Source organism: Colossoma macropomum, unplaced genomic scaffold (genome assembly GCF_904425465.1).
Source record: "Colossoma macropomum unplaced genomic scaffold, Colossoma_macropomum, whole genome shotgun sequence".
Classification (NCBI taxonomy): Eukaryota; Metazoa; Chordata; class Actinopteri; order Characiformes; family Serrasalmidae; genus Colossoma; species Colossoma macropomum.
Window position 1 is genome coordinate 8907604 of NW_023494806.1, and position 23927 is coordinate 8931530.

Here is a 23927-nt window from a genome sequence, read left to right on the forward strand (position 1 = left end):
GACTTCATATTCATGCAGTGAGTTCAAGTGAAAGTTTGTTTTCTGTCCTGACAGAAGGAACCGGATGAGCCAAGATTTTTACCCCATTAAACTGCAAAGGCTCATATGTCCACATTTCAGTTCCTCACTCTTATTGCTACCTGACTTTCATAATAATGTAAGTATTTATAAAACACAGAAAAATATAGTAAAAGTTTTTAGCCATTTAGCTCATTTACCCCCATTCATCGAGGACTCGCTCGCGGGCGCCCTCTGGCGGTGCATGTCAGGCTGAGAGTGCCTGTCAGGCCAGACCAGAGCCGGTTTATTTGCTCTACAGGTTCTCTGGCCAGACTCTCCTAAAACCGGCTCTGGCGTGCGCGATTTGAACCGGAAACCCGATTCGGGCTACGCGTATGAGAAAGTGTACGTCAACCTGCCCGATTTGGACTACGCATGCGCAGGAACGTAGTGAAACGAAATGGGCAGAGCCGTTTTATGAGTTTATTGTTTCTTTATTTAGCCGTTTTATCCTCTACAAGTTTTCTGATATCGGAATAACGTACATTTGCTACGCATGCGTAGTCCAAACCCGGTTTCCGGTTCAAATCCGTTCATTCGGGCTTGTTAGCTGAAGCGGATGAAGGCGAGATGAGCGGCAGAGTCGGAGACCTCAGCCCCAAACAGGCCGAGGCTTTAGCGCAGGTGAGTTATTTCAGCTGCTGCTTCTTGCTGTGCAGCTTTCATGCTGTCTTTCAAGCCTTAACGGTTTCGGACAAGCACGCGCTGCTCTTCCTCTCACCGGGTGGCCAAAGGGAGAGACGTGTGGAGTTGCATGTGAGATGCATTAACTGAGTCTTAATGCACTGTTTTGAAGTTGGTCCTGAAGCAGGACTGTTTCTGTTTCATGTTCTGCCTGGAGCTGCTGCCAAATCCAGATGTTTTGGATATTTGTTATGAAGTTGTTCTCTTCACTGGTGTCTTGTTTGTTATCTTGATATTAATGCACTGTTCAATTCCCTTCTTGTTTGACTTTGTGGGTTGATATAAGTCTTTGCCAGTCATCTCACCAAATGCCCTCTATCTTTTTCTAAAACCTTTTCCGCTGGACAGTTTCGTGAGAGGATACTAGATGTTCTGCCACAGTGTCCTTTTCAGAGTGACCACTTCTTACTGCGCTGGCTTAGAGGTGAGAACAAGATAGATTTATAGGACTGTGAGTCTGTAGCAGATTTCATATATTTCAGTGGTTATTAAAACTACCAGTACATCTCCAGATGGATCTTTTGAAATGTTTTGACTAAATTGCTTGTCACTTATAAACACCTAAACACTATTTACAGGACCATAAATGAGTCAGAGTTAACCCAAGAGGCAAATTTGTATATGTTGTCATTTGCCAGATGTTAAAATGCACTGTGTTCAGTAAAACAAAACAACAGTGCTGGCTTCCCAAAGCAACGTTAATCTTAAACCTTTACAAAGACTTTACAGTGTAGTCCAAAACTAGTGTTTTTAATTTATGGGTCCAAGATTAGATTAGATTAGATTAGGTTAAACTTTATTGTCATTGTGCAGAGTACAGGTACAGAGCCCATGAAAAGCCCAGTTGGCATCTAATCAGAAGTGCAAAATACAGTATTATTCACATATAAAGTGCAGAAAAAGTAACTGACAATTGACAGTTACAATATGTACAATTAAGGATGGTAGACTGGTTAAAAAAATAGATATATAAATGTAAATATGTCAATCAGTTGGGAAAAATGTTTTAAATCAACACATTTCTTGCCGATTTAAGTAAACAGTATGGCAGTAGTGTTGATGCCACATACTAAATCACACATTTGAGTCAGTGTAGACTTAAAAAGGCCGTTTTTAGAAAAGCAGAGTCATGGATACAGTTGTGTGGCATGTTTTATAAGCATGCTGTAACAATGATATTGCTATAAGAGTGTAGCTGAGATGCTGTGTTAGCTTAGTTACCATGCTAACCTCTGTAAGGCAATGAAAGGTCTATGAAATATACCCTCTCACACAAACTCTATTTGTCCCACAGTTGCACATAAACTCATGCAGTGGGCTCCCATGGAAGGATCTATTGTTCTGTCCTGATATAAAACTGTAAAACATAAACATATTTGTGGAATTAAATAGGCCTGCAGTTTCCCAGTGTGGCTGTCAGAACAGTATTGGGAATATGTGTTTGCTAAATGTCCATTTCAGGCATTTTATAAAGTCAGTTACACATTTCAGCACAATGTAAACTTTCAGTACTTAAGGCTCAAGGGACTTTTATCCAAAGGTACCAGGGTTGTTTTCCTAAAAACTTCAGCCCTGTGACAGTGGATGTCTGTGTTCAGAGCCAGCAGCTCTGAAAGGCTCTGATTATGTCTGGTCAGCATTAATGGAGAGCATGTTGGATGATTAGATCTGGATGACAAACGCCACTCCAGCTCCATCACTCAAGAGAACGCAGTTTGACTGCTCCACCGCCCAATGCTGAGAAGCTGTATATCTATCCAGCTGGTTCTTTGAAAGGCATGGTGACCTTAGGCTCATGTGCGACTGCTCCAAAGCGCACCATTTTCTTGGTAGTGCCTTTCTGTGGAGTGTGCAATTGAATGACTGTGCGATGGCAGTGGGTGCAGCTTAAATTAGGTGAAAGTTTTACGGGAGATAAGATGAAACCGATACTGAATGAGGGCTCATGTCTGTACTGTCTTTCAGCACAAAGATCACTGTAAGGTGGCAGAGCGAGTTTTACTTTGAGTACTTCTAAAAGTTAAGGTTGTCTTTAGCCCCCTAATATCAGCCCCCTAAAAAGGTTGACAATATTGGCAGATATAATTTTATATTTATATTTTAGATTCAAATTTAATACCCCAATGGTTCTGTTTACTGGCAAATACTATTATTGTCACTTCAAAATTCTATGACTTAAATAAACAGCAGAAACTCAAGTCTTAAGCACTGGGGGTTGAGCAACCCATAATTCTTATAGTTTTGGTGTCTGTTAATTACCTCTTATTTTTCATATTAGTCAGTAGTTACCTTTAGGGATGCAGGAAAAAATCGATTCTCAGATGCATTGCGATGCGGACGTGAACGATTCTGAATCGATTTACAAACTTCAAAAATCAATTTTCTAAATAGTTCATTTATAACGTAATGTTGACGGAACGCAAAAGGCAGAACTTGGAAGTGTAGAAGTGCAGCGCCTGTACAGTCTGTGGCGGCACATAACAAAAACACACATGGATGAGCGAGAAATCCGACTGGCTCCCTCTGTATTAAAGCCAGGTTAGATCAGGAGTCACAACCCAAATGTTAAGAAGAGCCATTTTGTCCTTTCAACAAAAATCAGACCACCTTGGGAGCCACAACTTTTTTCTGTCCAGTATGTGATAATGTCCTGGTATAGGCTAAACAATATAACTTGAACAAGAGCGCAGATTTACTTTGCTCTGCTTTAAGCTTTAGCTACAGCCGCTTTCCTCCAATTACTGCCAGAAAACTTTTTTTCAGAAGTAGATCAGTTTCTCATAAAATGTCTTTCAACGTTCAACTGTTTTCCGAGTCTGAAGTTGCGTCTTGTTCGAATTTTCCTGTTCCACCTTAAATTCTGACTGTCGGCGCCGAATGTAAATACGGCACCATTTAAGGTGGAACGGGAAAATTCGAAAGAGAAGTGACATCTTCGCAACTTTTGTGTTTGACAGACTCTCGTTGCAGATTTAACTTATCAGGAAACCAACTGCGCTGCTTATAAATGCGAATAACGCATCGCTGCTATGTGACCTGCAGTCTGCACGGCGGTTCTCAGTCGTTGCGAAACAGGGCTTTCACGCTATGCTGCACACGTCCCGTTTCGAAGATATTTTACTGACACAGTGGACCTCCCCTCCCGTCTCTACAACGAACAAGACCAAAACCGAAGTTATAAAATCACTAAAGAAAACTAGTAGGACAGCTGTAACGTGCTGCGTGGACATCCATTACCACTGGATCTTATTTCACCGTAACTGTGCATTTTATCGCAGATGTGCTCCAAAACAAGAGCAGTGAATGAGAGCCTTCCAGTTCACTTGCCACATCACTTCCATTTGATTTATTAGTAAAAGATATTGGAAGTAAATTCATTATGGATCATTACAAATACTTAGCTTTAAGTCCTGACACAGTGAGAAAATAAAAATCCTGTATAGAAAAAAAGATGCATCAAGATGCATCGATATGCTAGTCAGCGCAGGCCTCTGTTAGCTGACGTAACAGATCTGGCGGTTGGCGCTTTCCTCCGAGCGCGTTCAGCTGTCCAATGATGTTGCGTGAGCGGCAGGTCGAAAAGAAGCGGTGGCTGGTTTCACAGGTCTCGAAGGAAGCCTGTGTTCGCCTTCGCCCTCCTAGCGTTGATAGTACCGTGTGATTGGGGGAGTCTTAACTAGCGGGTGGAATTGGCGACAACTAAATTGGGGAGATAATTGGGTTTAGATGCAACGATAATCGTTTTATAATCGCATTACAGCCCTCTGAATCGTAATCGAATCAAATCGTGAGGTGCCTAGAGATTCCCACCCCTAGTTACCCTCATAAAAAACGTTTTTTCCATATGTTATCATGTTACTCTCCTGATGAAGTTTAGGTTCAGGTACATCTTTTAGTAACAAAAGAATACTAAGAAGATTACTGCTTCTTAAACGTCCAACCAGGCTGTGGTGAAATACTCAACATACACTCAACATCAGTTTAATTCTATCTTAATGCATTGAGTTTCTCTGTAGCGCTAAGTCAGGTGGTTTATAGTCTCTATAGTTTCTTTGGCAGAGACCTACTTGAAAAATGCTGGATATCATCATAAGCCCACAGTTCTAGTATCAGTGTATCCCTACTTTTCAGGCACTCCTTTTTTTCACTGCATTGAAAAATGTATTGAATCAGGACATGACCAAATAGAATTAAACTGAATTCTGAATTTTAGGAATCATTCATTACACCCATACTGGCTAGGATTAAGGGTAAAAGAAAAATGTTGTGTTTGTTGTGCTCATGTTTTGAAGGCCGGAGCACATTCCCCTCATTAGAACATGAAATATTTATAAAATCTGCGTCACATTTTAATGTGTGTCAGCAGTTAATCTTAACAATAGGGAAATAAATCATGGGTGTCTATTTCAGGAAATCAAACATCCTGCCGAGTTTAGTTCCAGGACTCCACTTTTGTAAAGTAGCTACCTGTGGAACAGCTGTATATTAGAATAAGACTGTGATGAGTCTTTGCATGGCAACAGCTCTACAAGAGAGTTTGATTTAAATAACTAGTGATCCAATATCAGTGGTTACTGCAGAATTCTCAGTAGCACAAGACCACACTTTTCTTATCAATAGACTCGGTGAACCTTGCACTCCTTCTGTTCTGTTCAATTGGATGGTTAATATGTTACCAAATCATTCCTAAACAGCTTCACAGATGGTCTCCTCTGGTCCAGTGTTCATTGTGTTAAACTCCTTAAACTCTAAGGATCTTTACATGGGCCCACACTTCAGTTCCACTCTCTCGTAACTATTTAACTTACTGTAAGTTTGTTAGTTATAGTATTTACTAAATAATAAACCTGCAGTTTAACCAACTCTAGATCGAAACAAAGGATCAATTTATATATATATGGACCATTCTGCTGAATTAATTCAAACTGTCCCACAGTAAAAACAAACAAACTGAAAAAAGCAAAAAAAAAAGTTATTCAAACTTTAGATATTTATAAGTGTTATGTTATATTTATCTATGTATTTTATATCTATTTAAACCCAAGGCAATAATAGAGATATTAATAAGATAAATACAAAATCATAATTTATAGGGTACTTCTGTTGGGAGGTGTCTGTCCCAAAACACCTTGTCTTAGCCACACCCCTGCATTTTAGAGCAGGATGTGAGACTGCATCCCTGTCCCTCATAACCACATTCAGAGCAGTTAGATCCCTTTGTTTTGAAGTAAAGTGTGTCCCAAAGTCTTAAAATTTGTGTGTAACATTAAGAATTGTCACTACCAAAACACGTATTTCAACACATAATTCAAAGTTTAAGTAAACTTTTGTTGTGTTTTATTAAAAATAACATTGTTTTTTGTGCGTACAGCTGTTCGAAGCTGTGTTTACTAGTCATGTACTGGCTAGCGTTTTTGAGTTCTGCTCAAAATGAGTTAAAATTGTCACAAATTTGTCAAAATTGTGTTATGATTGTTTTGGTAATGACAAAGTGAAATGTCGAATATTATTGTCAATATTATTAAGGTATAGGATCACTCAACGCAAAAGAATTTCGTCTAAGGTCCAAGTCAGTTAAAAGTCCAATATGTCCAAAAAGTCCTCTGACTTTGAACCGTCAGTAGAACTATTTTCACTTTTTATCTTTGTTGTGTGAGTTTTAGTAGTCACACATTCCTCTTTCTCCTTCTCTGCTGTACTCACTCCTTTTCTTCTTCTGTTCCTTTTTTTCAGCCAGAAATTTCAATGTGCAGAAAGCTGAAGCAATGCTACGGAAGGTATTTCACTGTTTTTTTATACAAATACTATTATTATTTATTTGATTATAATTATATTGTTGCATTGCAAATAGAGTAGACTTGTATATAAATACTGTAAATAGACTAGCAGACAGTCGCCCCTGGTCAAATTATGTTTTGTTGATTTTCTGAGTAAAAATAAGTTAGCATGTCCTCCACAGAGAACACACTTGTGAACATTTTAATGTACAGTTATTATGTATTTATTGAGTTTGACATATCGTGCAAAAGTTATGGCATATTATATATTTTATGTTTTAGTTTTGGCCAATATGGTAACTAGAATAAATACATAGAAACTGTACACTAAAATGCCATATTTAAAGGGGAATTCCACCAATTTATAAACATTTCTGCATAATTTAATTAACGTCATTTACAGTGGTTTGATGTAAAATGCACCGTTCTAGAGAAACTTACCAAGTCAGAATTATTCACAGTGTTGGTGATAGGAACCAGATGTCTGTAGAGTTCAGTGGCTCTAAAAGTTACATTACAGAAAGGTTTTACTTAAAATTAGTAATGGGTTTGCTGATTGATTTATGTTAATTGTGAGTGAAGAATTTGCCATAAAATGTATTTTTTACTATCAGTTGAGGAGGGGTACCTGCAGGGTCTTGTGAGGCAAAATCATTCCCAAAGAAAACTTATTTTTGAAGATGTACCACTATTTTACCATCATCAACATTACATATAAAAACTTAAAACACACGTGTAAGTTGACTAGTCATTTTGAATAGTAAATATAATGGCTATAATTGAATTATATAGAAATTTTGAAAAATTAGTGGAATTCCCCTTTAAGTTTGTTTTTTTGTTGGTTCTACAGTGTGTTAACTTATTATTACCTAGAAAATCAACAAAACATAATCTGACCACAAGTATTTAAACATTGCGCAAGACTGTATGTTTTTACTAGTCCTGCATTTCTCTTCACGTATATTGTCCATTTTTTGTATTCTTGTGAAATGTCAGACACAAAAACATGCTTTATAAAAAAAACAAACATATTTTCAACTGTTACAAAACGTGTAATCTGAAAGTATTCTTTCTCAGCAACTGTTGTCGGGTTTGACAAGCCTTACAGAATGTTGGGAAAAATCCCATTTAATGATGAATTGTAGCACACAACAGTTTTGTTAAAATGCCTTACATTTAAAGTGCGTTATTAATTTCAAATTATTTTAATTTTTAACACATGTGAAGGTCACACTGTTGAATAGATGGAATATTGTATTTTGTAGTCTGGTCAAGCTGTGGTCTGTATGTTCTCTAAGCTTATCTGTGCACAGATTTGCATACAAGTTTTTCAAACCAATTGTCTAAAAAGTGAGTATTTAATTACTCAACTTATCATATTACCTACTCTTTTGGTTACATTAGAGTAATGATTTTAACAACACAATAGAAAATCCAAATTTGATTCTATATATAAGTATAAAAATTGAATGTGTTTTAAAAATTCAAATAGATACTATTAGGTTTTCATCCAAAGTGTAACTACACAGATTTAGTTGTTGGACATGAATGGGTTAATATAAAGTGGCCCATTAAGATTGTGTCTGAACCCGTATGAATTCCTTTGAGGGTGTGGTGGGAACTGAAATTCATGCAGCACACTAAGTATGATTAGTCAGAGTTTTAGCCAATAAAACTAAGCAGCACTCGGGACCCTGCTGCTGATTGGACCCTAATAGTTGTCATCATCTGTTACTTTAATATCAATGAAGGTGACTGAGTTCACTCATCCCTGCATTGGTCTTATGAATTTGAGAAAAGGGAGCTTTACAAGTAAAAGGCTAGATTTGAGAAATCTGACATCACAGGAGTAACTTTATTTCTTTGGTTGTAAATGCATGTGTTTTGAATGGAAACATTGGATTTAAATGATTAGAAACTACAAAAATAGCCTGAAACCATTAGTGGCAATAATTTAAAATCTTTTCTTGTTAGCTTAATCTAAAAAAGGACTCCGCAATTTTAAAGTGAATGCACACAGAATACCCATAAAGCCATTTTCCACCTGTTGAAAGAGATAATCTAGTGACTGTAGCTTGATGAGAAGAGCCACAGTACACACCATTTGTTTGTTTTTCCACTGCTCCTCGTGTCAAAACACAGACCATATTTGAAATATTCTTTGCTACATTTGAATGCAGACACATCTAGTATCACTAACACGAAAGAACTCTGGTATCTAGGAAGATTTTTACATTTACATGGAGCAGATGGACTTACTGAAGTGCTTTACTCTCTGCTTGGAAAACTTTTCCTCATATGCCAGAATCTAAGATGCATTTGATGCACAATATGCAGACATTTATGCATTTTTATGCTTTATAGCTAAGAACATAGTTTCTGTTAGTTTCCTGTAGTGTTTCCAGGTTAAGGTCGCTCTTTTGAAACAGTATATTCTCACTTTGTTTACATATTTTTTAATAGAAATTTCTACTTTGTTCCTGCTACTGTACACTTTGTACATTAAAACTGAGTATAGATTATAGATGAGGGTCCATATTTATAGTGTATAATAGCAAAAACACTGATCTAAGATCAGGTCTCATTGGTGCAGACAGTTATGTAAAAGGCTAAGACTGATCCCAGATCAGCATTCTTCAACATCAGCATCAGCAAACTGAGACGTTTGAGAAGTATGAATCTCAGAAATGGTCTGCTTTTACTTTTCAGCATTTGGAGTTCCGGAAACACATCAAGGCCGACACTATCACGACTGAATGGACGCCTCCTGAGGTATAATGCACACATATATTCCTATGCAAAAATTTGAACACCTAAATTTTCACCTGGAAAACCAAAGCATAAACTGACCTGGGGTGTCCAATGTTTGCAAAATTTTTGTTATGGCTTTGTAGAACATAACAGAAGTTACTTGAGAAATCAATAGATGTAACGAATTACAAAATCAGTCATTCAAATTCAGTGCAGTGGTGTATTGATTTGATATATAAAATTAAATGTTTCAACTTTGCTGTTGACTGGAGCATCATTTATACAGTATTTGAGTCAAACGTTGTGCTTCATAGTACAATACACTGCAAAGCTAACAGTAAAAACTGAGATTGCTGCTGAGTTGCACTAATCCTAACTCTTAAAATAGTTCAAATGTTTAACTTTATCCTTTTGTTGCTGCCTGTTGCTATTGTGCTGTTTGTCCAGGTTTTAGATAAGTACCTTGCTGGAGGCATATGTGGCCATGACCGAGAGGGCAGCCCTGTTTATTATGATGTCGTCGGGCCAGTGGATCCCAAACCTATCCTGCTGTCTGTCTCCAAGCAGGACTTCCTCAAGTATAAAGTTCGAGACTGCGAGATGCTGTGGAAAGAGTGTGACTTACAGAGCGTCCGGGTATGTTCTCTAACCTACCTTGTCCATACTCACCTGTCTTACCTGTGAAGTGGGTGGGTCAGGAAGTGGCCAACAGCAGGCACGTTTGAGCCCCTCTCCCTTTGCTCTCAGACTGTACAAGTGCCTTCTTGATTGCCATGTATTATAACTGTGTTTTGGCAGTTCTTAAAGATCCATTTTAGTAAGAAGATTTCCATTCAGTACCTCTGAAATGTCACAGATTCGTAATAATAATTCAGTAATAATTTTATTAATATAGCACTTTTCATGCCGATGGCAGCTCAAAGTGCTTTACAGACAGGTGATAAAACACAGTTAAAAAAGAGATTATTAGTACTTAATTAGAATCAGAAGAAAATGAAGATTAAATTACAAGATAAACACCACGAGACATTCAGTTTTAGTTAAATGCTAATTTAAATAGATACGTTTTTAGGTGCTTCTTAAAAGTGAGCACTGAGCTTGACTGTCTAATAAAAGGTGGAATTGAGTTCCACAGTTTAGAAGCATAATAACTGAATGAGTCCCTCCATGTTTTCTGTATTTTACAGAGGGTATCTGTAGAAGGCCACTATCTGCATATCTTAGATTACGTGCCGGAACATAAACAGACACACACTCTGTGATGTAAGCAGGTGCTAGGTTGTTTTGAGCTTTAAAGACTAGTAGCAGAACCTTGAAATCTATCCTGAATGATACAGGCAGCCAGTGCAGCTCTTTCAAAACAGGAGTGATGTGATCTCTCTTTTTTGTTTTTGTTAGGATGCGCGCTGCTGCATTTTGTACAAGTTGTAAGGGATGTGTAGTTTTCTTAGGAAGTCCAGCAAGAAGAGCATTACAGTAGTCGAGACTGCTAGTAACAAATGCATGAACAAGTTTCTCTGTGTCGCTCTGAGATAGAAAAGGCCGAACTTTAGCGATATTTCTTAAATGATAAAAAGCTACTTTAGTGACCATGTTTACATGTGGAGCAAAACAGAGCTCAGAGTCTAAGATCACACCCAGGTTTTGTACTTCAGGTTTGATAGATGAAGCTAAAGAACGAGGTTTCTCAAAAATCATTTCTGTTTCTGTACCAACAATCAGTAATTCAGTTTTTTCATGATTTAATTGTAGAAAATTTTACGACATCCACTGAGAAATATCTGACACACAGCTGGTTAGTCTGTCTACAGAGTCCTGATCTTCAGGAGGAATAGAAATGTATAGCTGGGTGTCGTCAGGATAGCTATGAAAATTTGTACTATGTTTCCGAATAACATCACCTAGAGGTAGCATGCACAAAGAGAAAAGCAAAGACCCTAAGACTGAACCTTGGGGGACTCCATAAGAAACGGCAAATCATTTTGATGAATGATTTCCAAGTGAAATCATGAACTGCCTATTACTTAAATATGATTTAAACCATTCTAAAACTATGCCTGAGAGGCCGACCCAGCATTCAAGACGCTGGAGTAAAATCTTGTGGTCAAAGGCTGCACTAAGATCTAATAAAACCAAAATAGAAGGATTCTGTGCATCAGTGCTGAGCCTGAGGTCATTCATAATGCGAATCAGTGCTGTCTCTGTACTATGGTTAGAACAAAAACCTGACTGAAACTTCTCATATAAATTGTTCGATATTAGATACGTATTTAGTTGTTTGAAAACAACTTTTTTTAAGACTTGACTTGGAAAAGGTAGATTTGAAATCGGTCTAAAATTGTTTAGTATGGAAGGATCCATGCTGCTCTTTTTAGCAGAGGCTTCACCAGGGCAGTTTTTGAAAGCATCTAGAAAAACACCTGTTGACAGAGAACAATTTACAATAGTTAAAACATCATTGTGCACACAATCAAAAACCATCTTAAGGAATGAAGTAGGAACCGGGTCAAGATCACACGTGGATGAACTTAGTTTGTTTAAAATAGTTGTGAGCTCCTCATAGTTGATAACAGAGAAAGATGTCATTACTGATGTAGGTGACCTATCAGGAACATTATAGGAGCTTGTTTGAGTCTGCTGAGCTACACCCTGTCGTATCAGATCTATTTTATTTTGGAAATGAATTGCGAACTCTTCACAGATATTAGAAGATAAATCATCATTAAACGCACTAGCAGACAAGTTAGGGTTATTTGTCGGTCTATAGTGGAAAAAAGGATTTTGGTATTATTTTTGTCTCTATTGATTACATTATAGAGAGATATGACTGTCTGGACATATTTTTATAGCATTATTATAAACTGAGATCTGCTCTTTGAGAATATCATAGTGTACCTACAGTTTAATTTTCCTCCATAAGCACTCTGATTTACGACAATTTCTCTTAAGCTGGCGTATTTCCGCATTCATCCATAGATTTTTAAGAGTGCGCGAACTTTTCTACCTTTTTATTGGGGCGAGAAGGTCAAGGTTTTCCCGTAATCTAGCACTTAGACCAGAGACTAGATCATTACAGGATGGAGTCGTATCTGTATTTCGCTGAACTATTATAAACAGTTTTAAACTTCTCAACTGTTTCTGAGTCAATGTAACGTTTTTTTAAAGTAACTTTCAGGTACTTTCTTCTTTACTTCTAAATTGATTCGAAAGAAAATACAGAAGTGATCTGATAAGAAAACATCCGAGATTTGAGACACCTTTGTTTTTTAAACCTTTAGTGATGACCAGATCCAGGATGTGACTTAGCTTGTGGGTAGAGCTGCCCACGTGCTGCTTCAAATCAAATGTCTCTAGAAGTCTAATGAATTCTAATGCATTACTATCTGAAGGACTATCGATATGATGCATTACCGCATCGCTGAAAGTTCCACCAAAGCAGTGATATTATTTGTACGAAAGCATCACATTGCATAATTATTATTTCTTTTGAACAGCATCCAAACAAATAGTAATAAAGGGTGTGGATAACTTCCTTAATCAAGTTTTAAATGTAAAAACAGGTATATTTATGCCAGGCTCTTTGTAGCTCTTACGTAGAGTTCAGTGACCCTGAGGTTCATACACCCTTAAAAAAGATGGTTCTTTAACGGTTCTTTAGTTTAAAAAATGGTTCTATATAGAACCCCGAACACTCAAAGAACGCTTTGCTTAATTAATGCACTTTTGCATCATGAAAGCGTTCTTCAGATTGGTGGAGAATGTGCTGTAGATGGTTCTATATAAAACTTTTTGAAAAGGGTTTTATATAGCACCAAAAAGGGTTCTACTATTGTTATGATGACCGGCTTGTTACAGTGGATCAAACCAGGGATCCAACCTCTGTCTGCCACATGGAGAGCAGTGGTGTCACCCCCTATGTTATGAATAATTACAAGAGTAATCAATAGTAAATACAAGTATAGGAAATCACAGTTCCCAGCTTACATAGTTTGTTTTATTTCAAATGTAAAATAGAAAACAGAAGTTTGCATGGTCTGATTTGTTTGGTGGAGGCATCAACACACATTACTGCTCTCAGAAAAGCAATAATTATGTCCTGCACTATTGTCTGCTCCGTACAAACGTCTCTTGTCTCTTTCTATAGCCAAGTCAAACCAGCTAATAAAGTGAGAACTATCATTTCCCATGCTTGTGTTCATGTCTACATCCTTCTACATCAGTTGTCTCCTGTTCCTTCACTGTTTGTGCTATGTGCTATGGGCAACCTCCTATTTTCTTTTTCCTCTGCTCTTCTCTCTCTTGCATATCAGTTGGGGAAAAACGTGGAGTCCGTAACGATGATCTATGACTGTGATGATATGGGCCTGAAGCATTTATGGAAACCTGCTGCAGACCTGGGAGGAGAGGTAAGATTATATCCCTGTGTATTCTTCTCTGTGTGTACTCTATACTCTACTGCTCTACTATCTGCTTTGCCTCAAAAGAGCCTCTGCTGACCACTGAAATGTGTAAATATTTACATGTCATGACCCTTTGTTTAACATGGCGTAAAGAAACAGAACTCTTGAGAACTCATATTTTCGATCTTGCAGATCCTGACCATGTTTGAGGACAACTATCCTGAAACACTCAAGAGGTTATTTGTAATAAAAGGTAAATTGTAATATCCAGTTAATATACAGTTACACAAACACAATTTGCTTAGCATTGTTTGAAGTGAATATATTGTTCTGACAGCTTGTGTTGTGTGACTTGATGACTTGAAAATATCTCATTTTGTTGCAGCACACACACTGTTTTCTGTGGCCTACAATCTGGTGAAGCATTTTCTGAGTGAGGAGACCAGACGCAAGGTCATCGTTCTGGGATGTAAGATAAACACACAGATCAGCCTGTCTCTAGTATCTGTCCCTCAGATAGCCAATGCACACATGACTTTGGCTAAGAATGAATTCACTTAACTTTTAATTTAAATATAATAAACATATAACATGAGCTTTGGTTGATATGGGTTCTAGTAGAGTACTAATGATCTTCTGCCATATTTGTCACGAATATCTAGAAATTCAGTGTCCAATACTGAGGTCATGCAGTTTAAGCACACATTGGAATGTAAATTTAATCTGTTTTGTGCCTACTCAGCGAATTGGCAGGAAGTGTTACTGAAACATATCGACCCAGATGAACTCCCGGCCATTTATGGGGGAAAAATGACTGACCCCGACGGAGACCCCCGCTGCAGAACTAAGGTGAGAGAAGAAGATCTCAGAGGACAGAAAGGGTCGTCACACTACCTAACAGCACTGTTTTTATGCCATGGTATGTTTACTACTCTGAACGTAGAACTGTGCGTACCTGTGTCCGTTTCCCATCGGATAACGATATCTGTGAGTTCTGTAGCTTCTGTGTCAATTGATCATTTATAAATAAAAGATTGATGTGCCTCTCAGCCAATCACACCCATCTCTGTGCTGTTTCTGTCATCATGCAAAGGAAAAAAAATCTGACAAAAGTCCTCAAAACAAACCAGTCAGAATGTCTGTGACAGTAAATTTGTCAGAATTATTAGGCTAAGAGAGGTGCAGAAATGTTATTGTGGAGCTTGTAATTCAGACACATACTGTTTTTTTTATTATTATTTCATTCCTGAAGGCTGGAAATAATTTGGGTACAACTAAGCAGACAACACACTCACAGCTCAATCTCACAACTAGTAAGAGTCTGTGCCAGAAAAATCAGCATATGTTGCATTTCGGTATTCTGGTCAGCAGCAATGGAATTTAAAATGCCAGTCAACAGCAAAACCAGCATATGTTGTGTTTTGGAAATGACCATGCTGGGTGACCGGCTAAACCAGCACCAAACCAGCATAAACCAGTTTAGACCAGCATGGAATTCTTGCTGGTCTGTGCTGTTTTTCTCTGCCTGGATGTACTCTACGTTGTGTGCTTCTTAATTTTCTTTTGCGCTACTTTTTAGTCTGTTTGCCACAATGTGGTCTGAGCTAAAATTTGATGGACCTAACAAAAACTATCCATAAGCAGGATTTACCAGGATTTGGCAACGGTCAGTTGCATTTGTAGTAACCAACCTTTGGCTCTAAACTCATGGCCTTGTTTTATAGACTTATAGAAGTACAGTATGGGTCAGTTAGCAAAGGAAATGATAACAAAATATAATTTCTAACTGTGCTGTGCCGTACTACCCTGTAATTAATGTAGTTCTAGTGTCATAGTTTGATGTGATGCTAAATGCATTATTCCATGGTAATAGACATATAGTCCCTTGTTACCTGGTTTAAAATGAAGAAGAAGATAGTAATATCTTTTTGAGGGCTTGTGTTGAAAATCACCTGATATTGACCCTGTTAATAATAAGTTGTAGCTCTTGCAGCAAACACAGTCAAGCTGAGCTTGAACAGTGTTTATTGTGTTCATAACAGGATGGTCCAGTTTACAGTGACTTATTGTCTTTTATGGCTGTATCTGTAACTGCTGATCTGAACTACAGCTGGTACTGATTTAAATCGAATACTAGATTGTTAAATATCAGGCCTTGTTCAGAGTTGGTTAAAGCAGTGTTTTCTGTCTTCTAACGGGGTTTCAGTGAGACTGAGATGCATCATCTTTGCCTTTGCTGATATAATGCTTCCTGCTTACACAGATCAAGCTGAATTTACAACATCAAGCCTCTGTTTAAGATCAGGCAACGGCAGCTTTACCATAAGCCTTTTAGGCCTAGAATCTTGATGCTGTAGTGCTGTAGAAAATAGCCTATGCACTTCAGAAGAGCTGTTCTCCAGTATGAGCTCTCACTGCATTAGCAGTAGCATCGGCAAGCATCTCCTTAAATGCAGTTTGTTGCTCAACTGTGCATTACAGATTGCATTGACGCACTGCAGTGATTAAGCAGTCTGATCACTTTTTAGTGCTGGCAGTGAAAGTCAATCAATATCAGTCTTTCCGTTACAGATATTGGCACAGAGAACCATAATATCAAGGTTTTTTTATTAATATTTTTTTTTCTAGAACATTTACATTATGTAGAGGTTTTTTAAATGTTGCTTTGCTGTTGCTCACACTCGCACTATTGGGCTTTAACATTTTATTTTATACCGAGAGGATTCCCAATACGTTACAGAAATGCACTGAAGGTGTTCTGTTTCGTGATAATCTGCTGGTTCTTCTGTGCGGAGATGTTCATTCTTAGTAATGTATACTGTGAACATAAATGTAGATTTTATCTAAAGCATATTACATCTCCAAAGTATCATACTAACCACAGCAGTCTTACCATTAATCTTCCTAATTTTGAATAAGTTTCATTTTTTCTTTCTATCTTACGTTTGAACTGAATCACCCGCATGTTAATGTTCTAACCTGTTCGTCTCTGCACAGCTTAAGCAAGGAGGGCAGGTGCCCAGGTCTTACTATGCGCGGGAGTTTATCAAGGTACAGTATGACCAGAGTGTGTCCATCAGCCGCGGCTCCTCCCAGCAGCTGGAGTATGAGATCCTGGCACCGGGCTGCGTGCTCAGGTGAGAACACGGAAAACTATAGCGTTTAAATAAGATGGCACCCATCTTAGTAAACTTATTTTATAGAAGAAGCTTGTGATAATGTAAAGTACCCCTTTACGCATCACAATATAATGATTGATTGCAAACACTTACCTGTACTTACCTGAAGACTGATTATCCTTGCTTTGGGGAACAAAGAGAACTGAATGGGTTCACCTGCGATTTACTTACCAGGGTGAGTCCATCCTCTGTAGAGGATGGGGAGGACAAAAACTGCAAGAAGAGTAAAACTGGTTAAGAAGTGTACACTGAGTTGTAAATGAATATTAATGATGTTGTGAATGTAAATTTGATCAGTAAGGAAGAACATGAATTATTTACTGTTGCATGTAAATATATATTTGGATATATCAAGCACTTGTTTTAACCCGGGCCAGTAATGGGTATATCCTAGGGAGGAGCACCCCAAATATTACTGGGGGCTACAGGAGGATCGCTTCTTTCAGCTTGGTGGAAGATTGAAGGTGATGCGAGTGTCAGTCTCATAGCTGCAGAGACCATTTTCATTTTGTCTTCGTTTTGTTTTCGTTTATTATGTGTGCGCGTGTAAATATGTAAATAATCCTAAATGTTGGTGTAAATAAAGGTGATGGGGAGAAGAACTCTTGTAACAGCTTAATCCTTTCTAGTTACTTGGACCACTTGCCCGACGCTACCCATAAGGTGTGTCCCCTGCCACAGCATACTGCCAGATCGAGGGACGCACTTTATCACAAAGCTCATACAAAAATAGACATTGTATAAACTGTTGATGTTCAAATTATTTTATGTACAATAATCAGTACAAAGGTATGTAGTAGTAAAATGCACTAATTTGACACTTTTAAGATTATGGTTACATATAAGCATGGCATTCAACAGATAGTACTCATACAAAGACAGTGGGAAAATGTTCCTGTAATGTTTGTGCATAATTATAGTCTATCAAACCAACAGCAGCCTAATATACCACACATTTTGAATCAGATGTCACACTCCTATTGGTTGTTTATGTATTTTTACATAAACTACATTTTTAGTTGTTTTGCTTTAAAAAAGTTTTAAACTGTGCATAGGCTGTGTGAAATGTCACATGTTCCTATATAGGGTTGAATTATTTGGGGAAAATATCTAATTGCAATTTACCTGACTTATTTCGCGACTGCTATTTAAATTGTGACTGTTTTCTTTAATTTAAGCTCCAGGCTTTTTGTTTAGCCAAAAAGATCAGAATATCTACTTTGTCAGACTTAAGACTTAAACAATAACCATAGTGTTTCAGACTGCCAGTTAGCTGTGGCTCTGCTGTCATGTACCAACACATGAGTGTTTAGTTATGTCTGATTGGTCTAACTCATGTACAGGCAGTTCACAAGCTCTGTGTTCTTTCCTCACTTAAAACATATCAGTACTGTTGATAATGTAGGCCATAATTAAAATGGCAGCTCAAAAGATTTGAAAATTGCCCTCTTTCAAACTGTGATTTCAATATAAAAGTGTTACAAGAATGAGGGCTTCATTCTTTCCACAAACTGCTGCCTGTTTAAAGATGCTGTGAATTTCACATAGTTAGCAGATGCTAATAGTAAAAAGGAGAAAAGAAAAATGCACTGGACAACATAGCTTGTTTAGTAGGATAGGTAGACAGGTTCGGTGTCTGAACTTTGCTTCTTTGGTTTTGCGCTGGAGCTACGAGGCGAATGTAGCTAAAGTAAAGGAAGCTTACATACAGCTTTTATGTCATACAGTGTCAGAATTCACATCAGCAAGTCTGTCTTAGATTACTTAACAACTCTGTTTGAGGTAAACGTGTGATGATTTAGCCTCCATTACTTTTTAGCTACATGACATTACGTACTAGCTACATTACTTGGCTTCAGTGCAAAACTACAGATGCAAACTTCAGACACCAAACATGTCTTAACTAATTGACATTTGCGTAAAGGAAGAAAATTGTGTAAATTAGATTGTATTAGAAATTAGATTTTATTCTGAACTATCGCTTTTACTTTTTCTGTTTGTGTTTCTCTGTTCAACCCCTTGTCTCTTTCTCTTTCTCTTCCTCTCTTTCTCCACATCTTCCTGTCTTGGCAGATGGCAGTTCTGCTCTGAGGGAGCAGATATTGGCTTTGGAGTCTTCTTGAAGAAGAAGCTGGGGGAGAGGATGAAGGCGGGTCAGATGCAGGAGGTTGTGCCCAGTCAGCGCTACAATGCACACCTGGTACCTGAAGATGGATCCCTCACCTGCACAGAACCAGGAGTGTGTGAGTACAGAAAAAAGAGAAAGGGAATAATGTCTGAGATAATGAAAATGGATTGATAATGGAATTACTAATAGAATTGTTTTCTTTTCTCCAGATGTGATACGATTTGACAACACTTATAGCATACTTCAGTCCAAAAAGGTCAGCTTCACTGTGGAGGTCCTCCTGCCCAGTAATGACAGTCAATCAGAGCCTGAGATGAGCAAAGCATCAGAGCAGGAAGCAGCCAATAAGATGTGACTGTAGAACTGTTGGTTTGGAGACTGAGACTATAACTGCAAAGCAAACCAGCATTTGAAGCAGCATGTCTTGCACAAGACATTAAATGAAAAGAGTTTTAAAGCTGTAATTGCTACACAGTGGATGAAGTAACAAAAATGCTGCAGAGAATATGCCCGTGTTGACATAATTTTCTCTAAATCTTGTCTTAATGAAAATTTGCACAAAATTTGCATTAATTACAGCATTATTGTCCTGCTAATACAGTCCAGATACATTTTACACCGTGTTTATTTGAATTGGAGAGATTTCTATGCAGCTGTGCTGATAGAGGTTTTCCCCTGCATGTTTTGTTGCTAAGACAGGAAGAGAAAATTTACTTCTTGTATAGCCCATGTAAAGAAACACAAAAACCGGGGTCTCATGCGCACAGTTTCATGCATTACATGCACGTTTATACACATACAATGTGAACATTCTTATATTTGGAACTACTCCTGACTATGATAATGCTACCCCTAGTGGTAGAAAATTATAATTACAGGTAAACCCATTTTGAAATGTACAAACTCCCAGTAATTATCTGCTATTTTTGTTCCTGATTTATGTCTGTTGTACCAAAACCATGAAGAATTAGATAAAAATGGAAGTGCATTCCATAAGTTCCACTTATTCCTCATGATTTTATTCAACAACTGCGGTGTGCCAGATGCTTAACGTATCGGGAAATAAACTGGCTAACACTTTGCATGCTGCACTGTTTTTTCCCTTACACTTAGGGGTTCGGGTGGAAAAAAAAACAAAAACTGGGGCGCTAACTTACTAACAAGTAGTGCGCCAATGCCAAGTAATTTTATAATATTACAGATATTTTTGCAATATTTTTTTCACCTAGTCCTCAAAGAGCTAAGAGAAAAACAACCGTTGCCCTAGGGGTGTTTAAACATGCTAAGTGTAGGCCAGTAATGGATTTTTTTAGGCTTTTGATGGCTAAAATTTTACAAGAGATGCTGGAAACACGTCTTCAGCTGTTTTTGGTCTTTTATACAGGAAGAGAAAATGAATAAAATCAAACTTAGACTCAGGAATGCTCTTTCGGTGCTCTTACACTGTAAAACGTGTTGTCAGTTCAAGCTAAAAAACATACTTAATGTGGTAACAAGCACTAAAATGAAGAAATGAAGAAAGATGAACAATTGCTGTATTTTTCATTACTTCAAATCACAAAAAACACTTCAGATCAACTTCTGCCGCCTTCACTGCTTTTCTGCTTTCCGCTGTTGTCTAGTGCGCAGAGATATAGACCGTTCTACACATGCTTTGATGAATGTATCTATTAATAATTGGTGTTATTAATTATGAGGAATATAAGTCTTTGGATATACACTGATATATTTACAATGGAACTTGATAATTATATTCTTTTGTTGTTCCATTGGGCCAGTGTTGTTGTACAGTGGGCCAGAGCTCCTAGCTGCTAATCCTAAAGTAACTAAAAGCTTAAAGTTCAGAGTCGTATTCAACATGGACATAAAAAATACTAAAGTTCCTCCAAGTCTTTAATATACACTATGTACTCCATAGGAACAATCTAAAGTGTCAGGTTTTATCCCCAAACATAATACTACCTGGAAAAGAACATTCAGAAATAGAGGTACTGATGGAGATTAGGATTCCCGAAGCTCATTCCAGTTTCCTTAATCAGAAAGAAAAATCAAGGTTTATATACCAGAATAAGGAAATTACAGGTTGACTGAAGTGATCTTGATGACAGGAGTATTTACGTACCCATGTACTGGCAGTGAGTCACTGCCGCTTGCTGTTTTACAGCTTTACATCAAAATATAGAATTACAACATGGTCTATTTTATTTTTTAGTTAGTTATTTTCTTATACTAGCTCTTACATATTGCCCAGTTTTTCTACAGCAAGTTGTACAAGAACAAAGTAATGTTTGCATTTTTTAAGCCATCCCTACAGATGGGTGCATCATAGTGAGCTTCAGGCCATCCAAAGCAGTGTGAATGAAAATATTGCCTTTTATTTACTTAATGGTTCAATAAGCACAGTTAATCATTTTCTATATACTGACTATTTTAATCAGACCTTTTTAAAGTTCAATTTTTAACTACATAAGGCTCTTTTTTTCCTTTGGAATAGTGAACAAAGAATGTATTTTAATGTGCTGAGTATTGCCGTTCTGATGGCTGATGCGAATATTTGTCTTTTGTTTTGTTAATCATCAGGTGTCATTACAAACAGACTGATAATGCAAACACTTATTTTTTAATTGCAGGTATTAGTAATTCAGTGAATGCTTGAGTACTGCCTGTCCCTAAAACAGGACCCATAGATTAGTGCCTATTGTCTGCAGACCTGCAGTCTGTTTAATGTGTATCTTGCAGTGTGTTCTGGTAACTCACAAATTGCCTTATGTTGGATTAATTAACAAATTAAATGCTGATATTTAAATCACAGCAGTGTGAGTCTGCATGTGTTTGCATATGATGTGCATAATTTAAACACTTAACTGATACTGCCACCTAATGATTGTGTACCATATTAAGGACCTACATGTGGGCTCCCAACCACTACATGGTGCCAATGTTTTGATAAAGGTGAGCAGTATTACTCAGTATTCCTTCATACCATACATAAGAACATGCAGTGTTAGATCCATCCTCTAAAGGAAACATATATATATATATATATATATATATATATATATATATATATATATATATATGGAATTTTAGTGCACAAAAAAATGAACATGAAAAAAATATATAAAACGCACCATAACTTTTGCACATGCCACATTTGATGTTTTGTTTTATTTCTTATTTGTTTTTGTTTTTGAAACAATAATTGTCCAATAAAATGTGCAGAACTGTGTTTGATGTAGAGGATGTGTCAACTTATTTCCACTTAGATAATCCACAAAACATGTAACTGCAAAGGCTCCTATGTCCACATTTCAGTTACTCATTCTTATTGTTACCTGACTTACATAATAATGTACGTATTCATAGCACTTGCAGAATAATAAGGCTTAAAAGCATGTAAGATTTAGTGGCATGTAGTGGTGAGGTTGCTGACTGCAACCAACTGAATACCCCTCCCTCATCCCTCCCTTTCCAAACGTGTAGTAGAAACTATGGCAGCCATCAAGTTTTCTGCTGTCTCCTGTCCTGATTTTGTTTTCCTTCATGTTTTTCTTCTTTGACGATGAGGATTTACCCTCCTTCGCTTTTTCTTGTGCTGAATAATAAGTAATGATTGTCCATTTGTCAAAATTTGAGTTAACTCAAACTTCTCACAACACAAAATGTTCAGCCAGCACCGACAGCAACCACTAATTCTTCTTTCTGTTTCTTCCAACCAGAGCAATAGTGCCACCAAGTTCAAGCTGTTGCTTCAACGTAAAAGCACAAAAGGCGCTCTCTAGAGCCCGTGTTTGGTTTGTCTGCTCTGGGCTGCCGCAGAAACCTGCAGCACAACATGGTGGCCTCTGTTGGAAGAGGACACGCTCACTATGTAGATATGATGGGATCATTCTAAGCTAACAAAAACACAACTGTTCGTAGTTACAGGTTATTATACACTAATGAAAACATGGTTTTGTATACTATATTCAATTTCTGCTAAAAGATCCCTCCACATCTTACACACTGCTTTTTCTGCTTTTCACTTTAAGATGAATAACTGAACAGTAAGCCTGAGTGTTTTTTTTATTGAAGGCATGTGGAGGTAATATTTTACTATGTGATCAACTTCGCCAATGGTCTTTCTCAAGAGTTGCCTCAATGTTTTATAGGAGCTAAAATTAGACTGAAATAAATGAGGTTGTCCAGATCGGAGATATGATATAAAGTTCAGAAAGTACCACGCTGTGTTGACTCTTTCAATCATTATCAGTCAGCAGAGCAAGCAGCACTTTGAGTGCTGCTTCACTTCACACTTGTAGAATAATTTTAGAAGCAAGACCTAAATCAGTAACTATTAATAATAAATGAAAGCCCACTCCAAAGACCCCCAAAGCTGCTGGACTAATTAACTTAGCATCCATTTCAGTTAACAGCTCTGCAGCAGGGTTCATTCTTGGTGTGTGTGTGTGTGTGTGTGTGTACCAGGTTCATGCCACATTTTTGGGACCAACACACTGTGGGGTCCTTTCTTCCTTGTGGGGACCACTGTGTATGTGTGTGTGTACCAGGTTTATGCCACATTGTTGGGACCCATTCACTGTGGGGTCCTTTCTTCCTTGTGGGGAGCACTGTGTGTGTGTGTGTGTGGTGTGTGTGTGTGTGTGTGTGTAAGAGGTGTTCGACCCAAATTAACAAATCTGAACTACACTCATCAAAGGTTTCTTTGCTGATTTGCTTGATATTTACTGTTTTTGTGGGGAATACTTTTGCACAGTACACACAATAAGTACATTAAAGTTAGTAAAAACAGACTAATTTAGGTGAGACATTGTAGACTGCCAATTATTGCTTCAGTAAAATCACTTGTTAGCATAATATAAACTAATGCTTGGACTTTTTGGCATATCTCTCTTGAAATTATCATTTTTTTCTGTGTTTAATATTGCCATATGATCCAATTTGGCAA

The 23927-nt window shown here is 37.5% G+C and overlaps 1 protein-coding gene across 3 annotated transcripts; it reads left to right on the forward strand.

Moving 5' to 3' along the window:
• Positions 1-328: 328 nt before the first annotated feature.
• On the forward strand, positions 329-21790 carry LOC118827103 (SEC14-like protein 2). 3 transcript variants are annotated; one of them, XM_036598317.1, is made up of 12 exons: positions 331-684; positions 1093-1168; positions 6478-6521; positions 9231-9293; positions 9720-9908; positions 13583-13678; positions 13865-13925; positions 14058-14141; positions 14415-14521; positions 16670-16809; positions 18925-19094; positions 19189-21790. In XM_036598317.1, exons 1-12 carry the CDS (start codon positions 631-633, stop codon positions 19332-19334), a joined length of 1230 nt encoding a protein of 409 aa, XP_036454210.1. In that variant the 5' UTR covers positions 331-630; the 3' UTR covers positions 19335-21790. The 3 variants fall into 3 exon arrangements, with proteins under 3 accessions (XP_036454211.1, XP_036454210.1, XP_036454212.1); XM_036598319.1 differs by lacking the exon at positions 331-684 and adding an exon at positions 709-816; XM_036598318.1 differs by lacking the exon at positions 1093-1168 and having other exon boundaries at positions 329-684.
• The last annotated feature ends 2137 nt before the right edge of the window (positions 21791-23927 follow it).

Coding starts and splice junctions, on each gene's coding strand:
- LOC118827103 (XM_036598317.1), top strand. CDS start 631: ATGAGCGGCAGAGTCGGAGACCTCAGCCCCAAACAGGCCGAGGCTTTA. Junction 1,169..6,477: donor CTTACTGCGCTGGCTTAGAG/GTGAGAACAAGA, acceptor CCTTTTTTTCAG/CCAGAAATTTCAATGTGCAG. Junction 13,926..14,057: donor GAGGTTATTTGTAATAAAAG/GTAAATTGTAAT, acceptor ATTTTGTTGCAG/CACACACACTGTTTTCTGTG.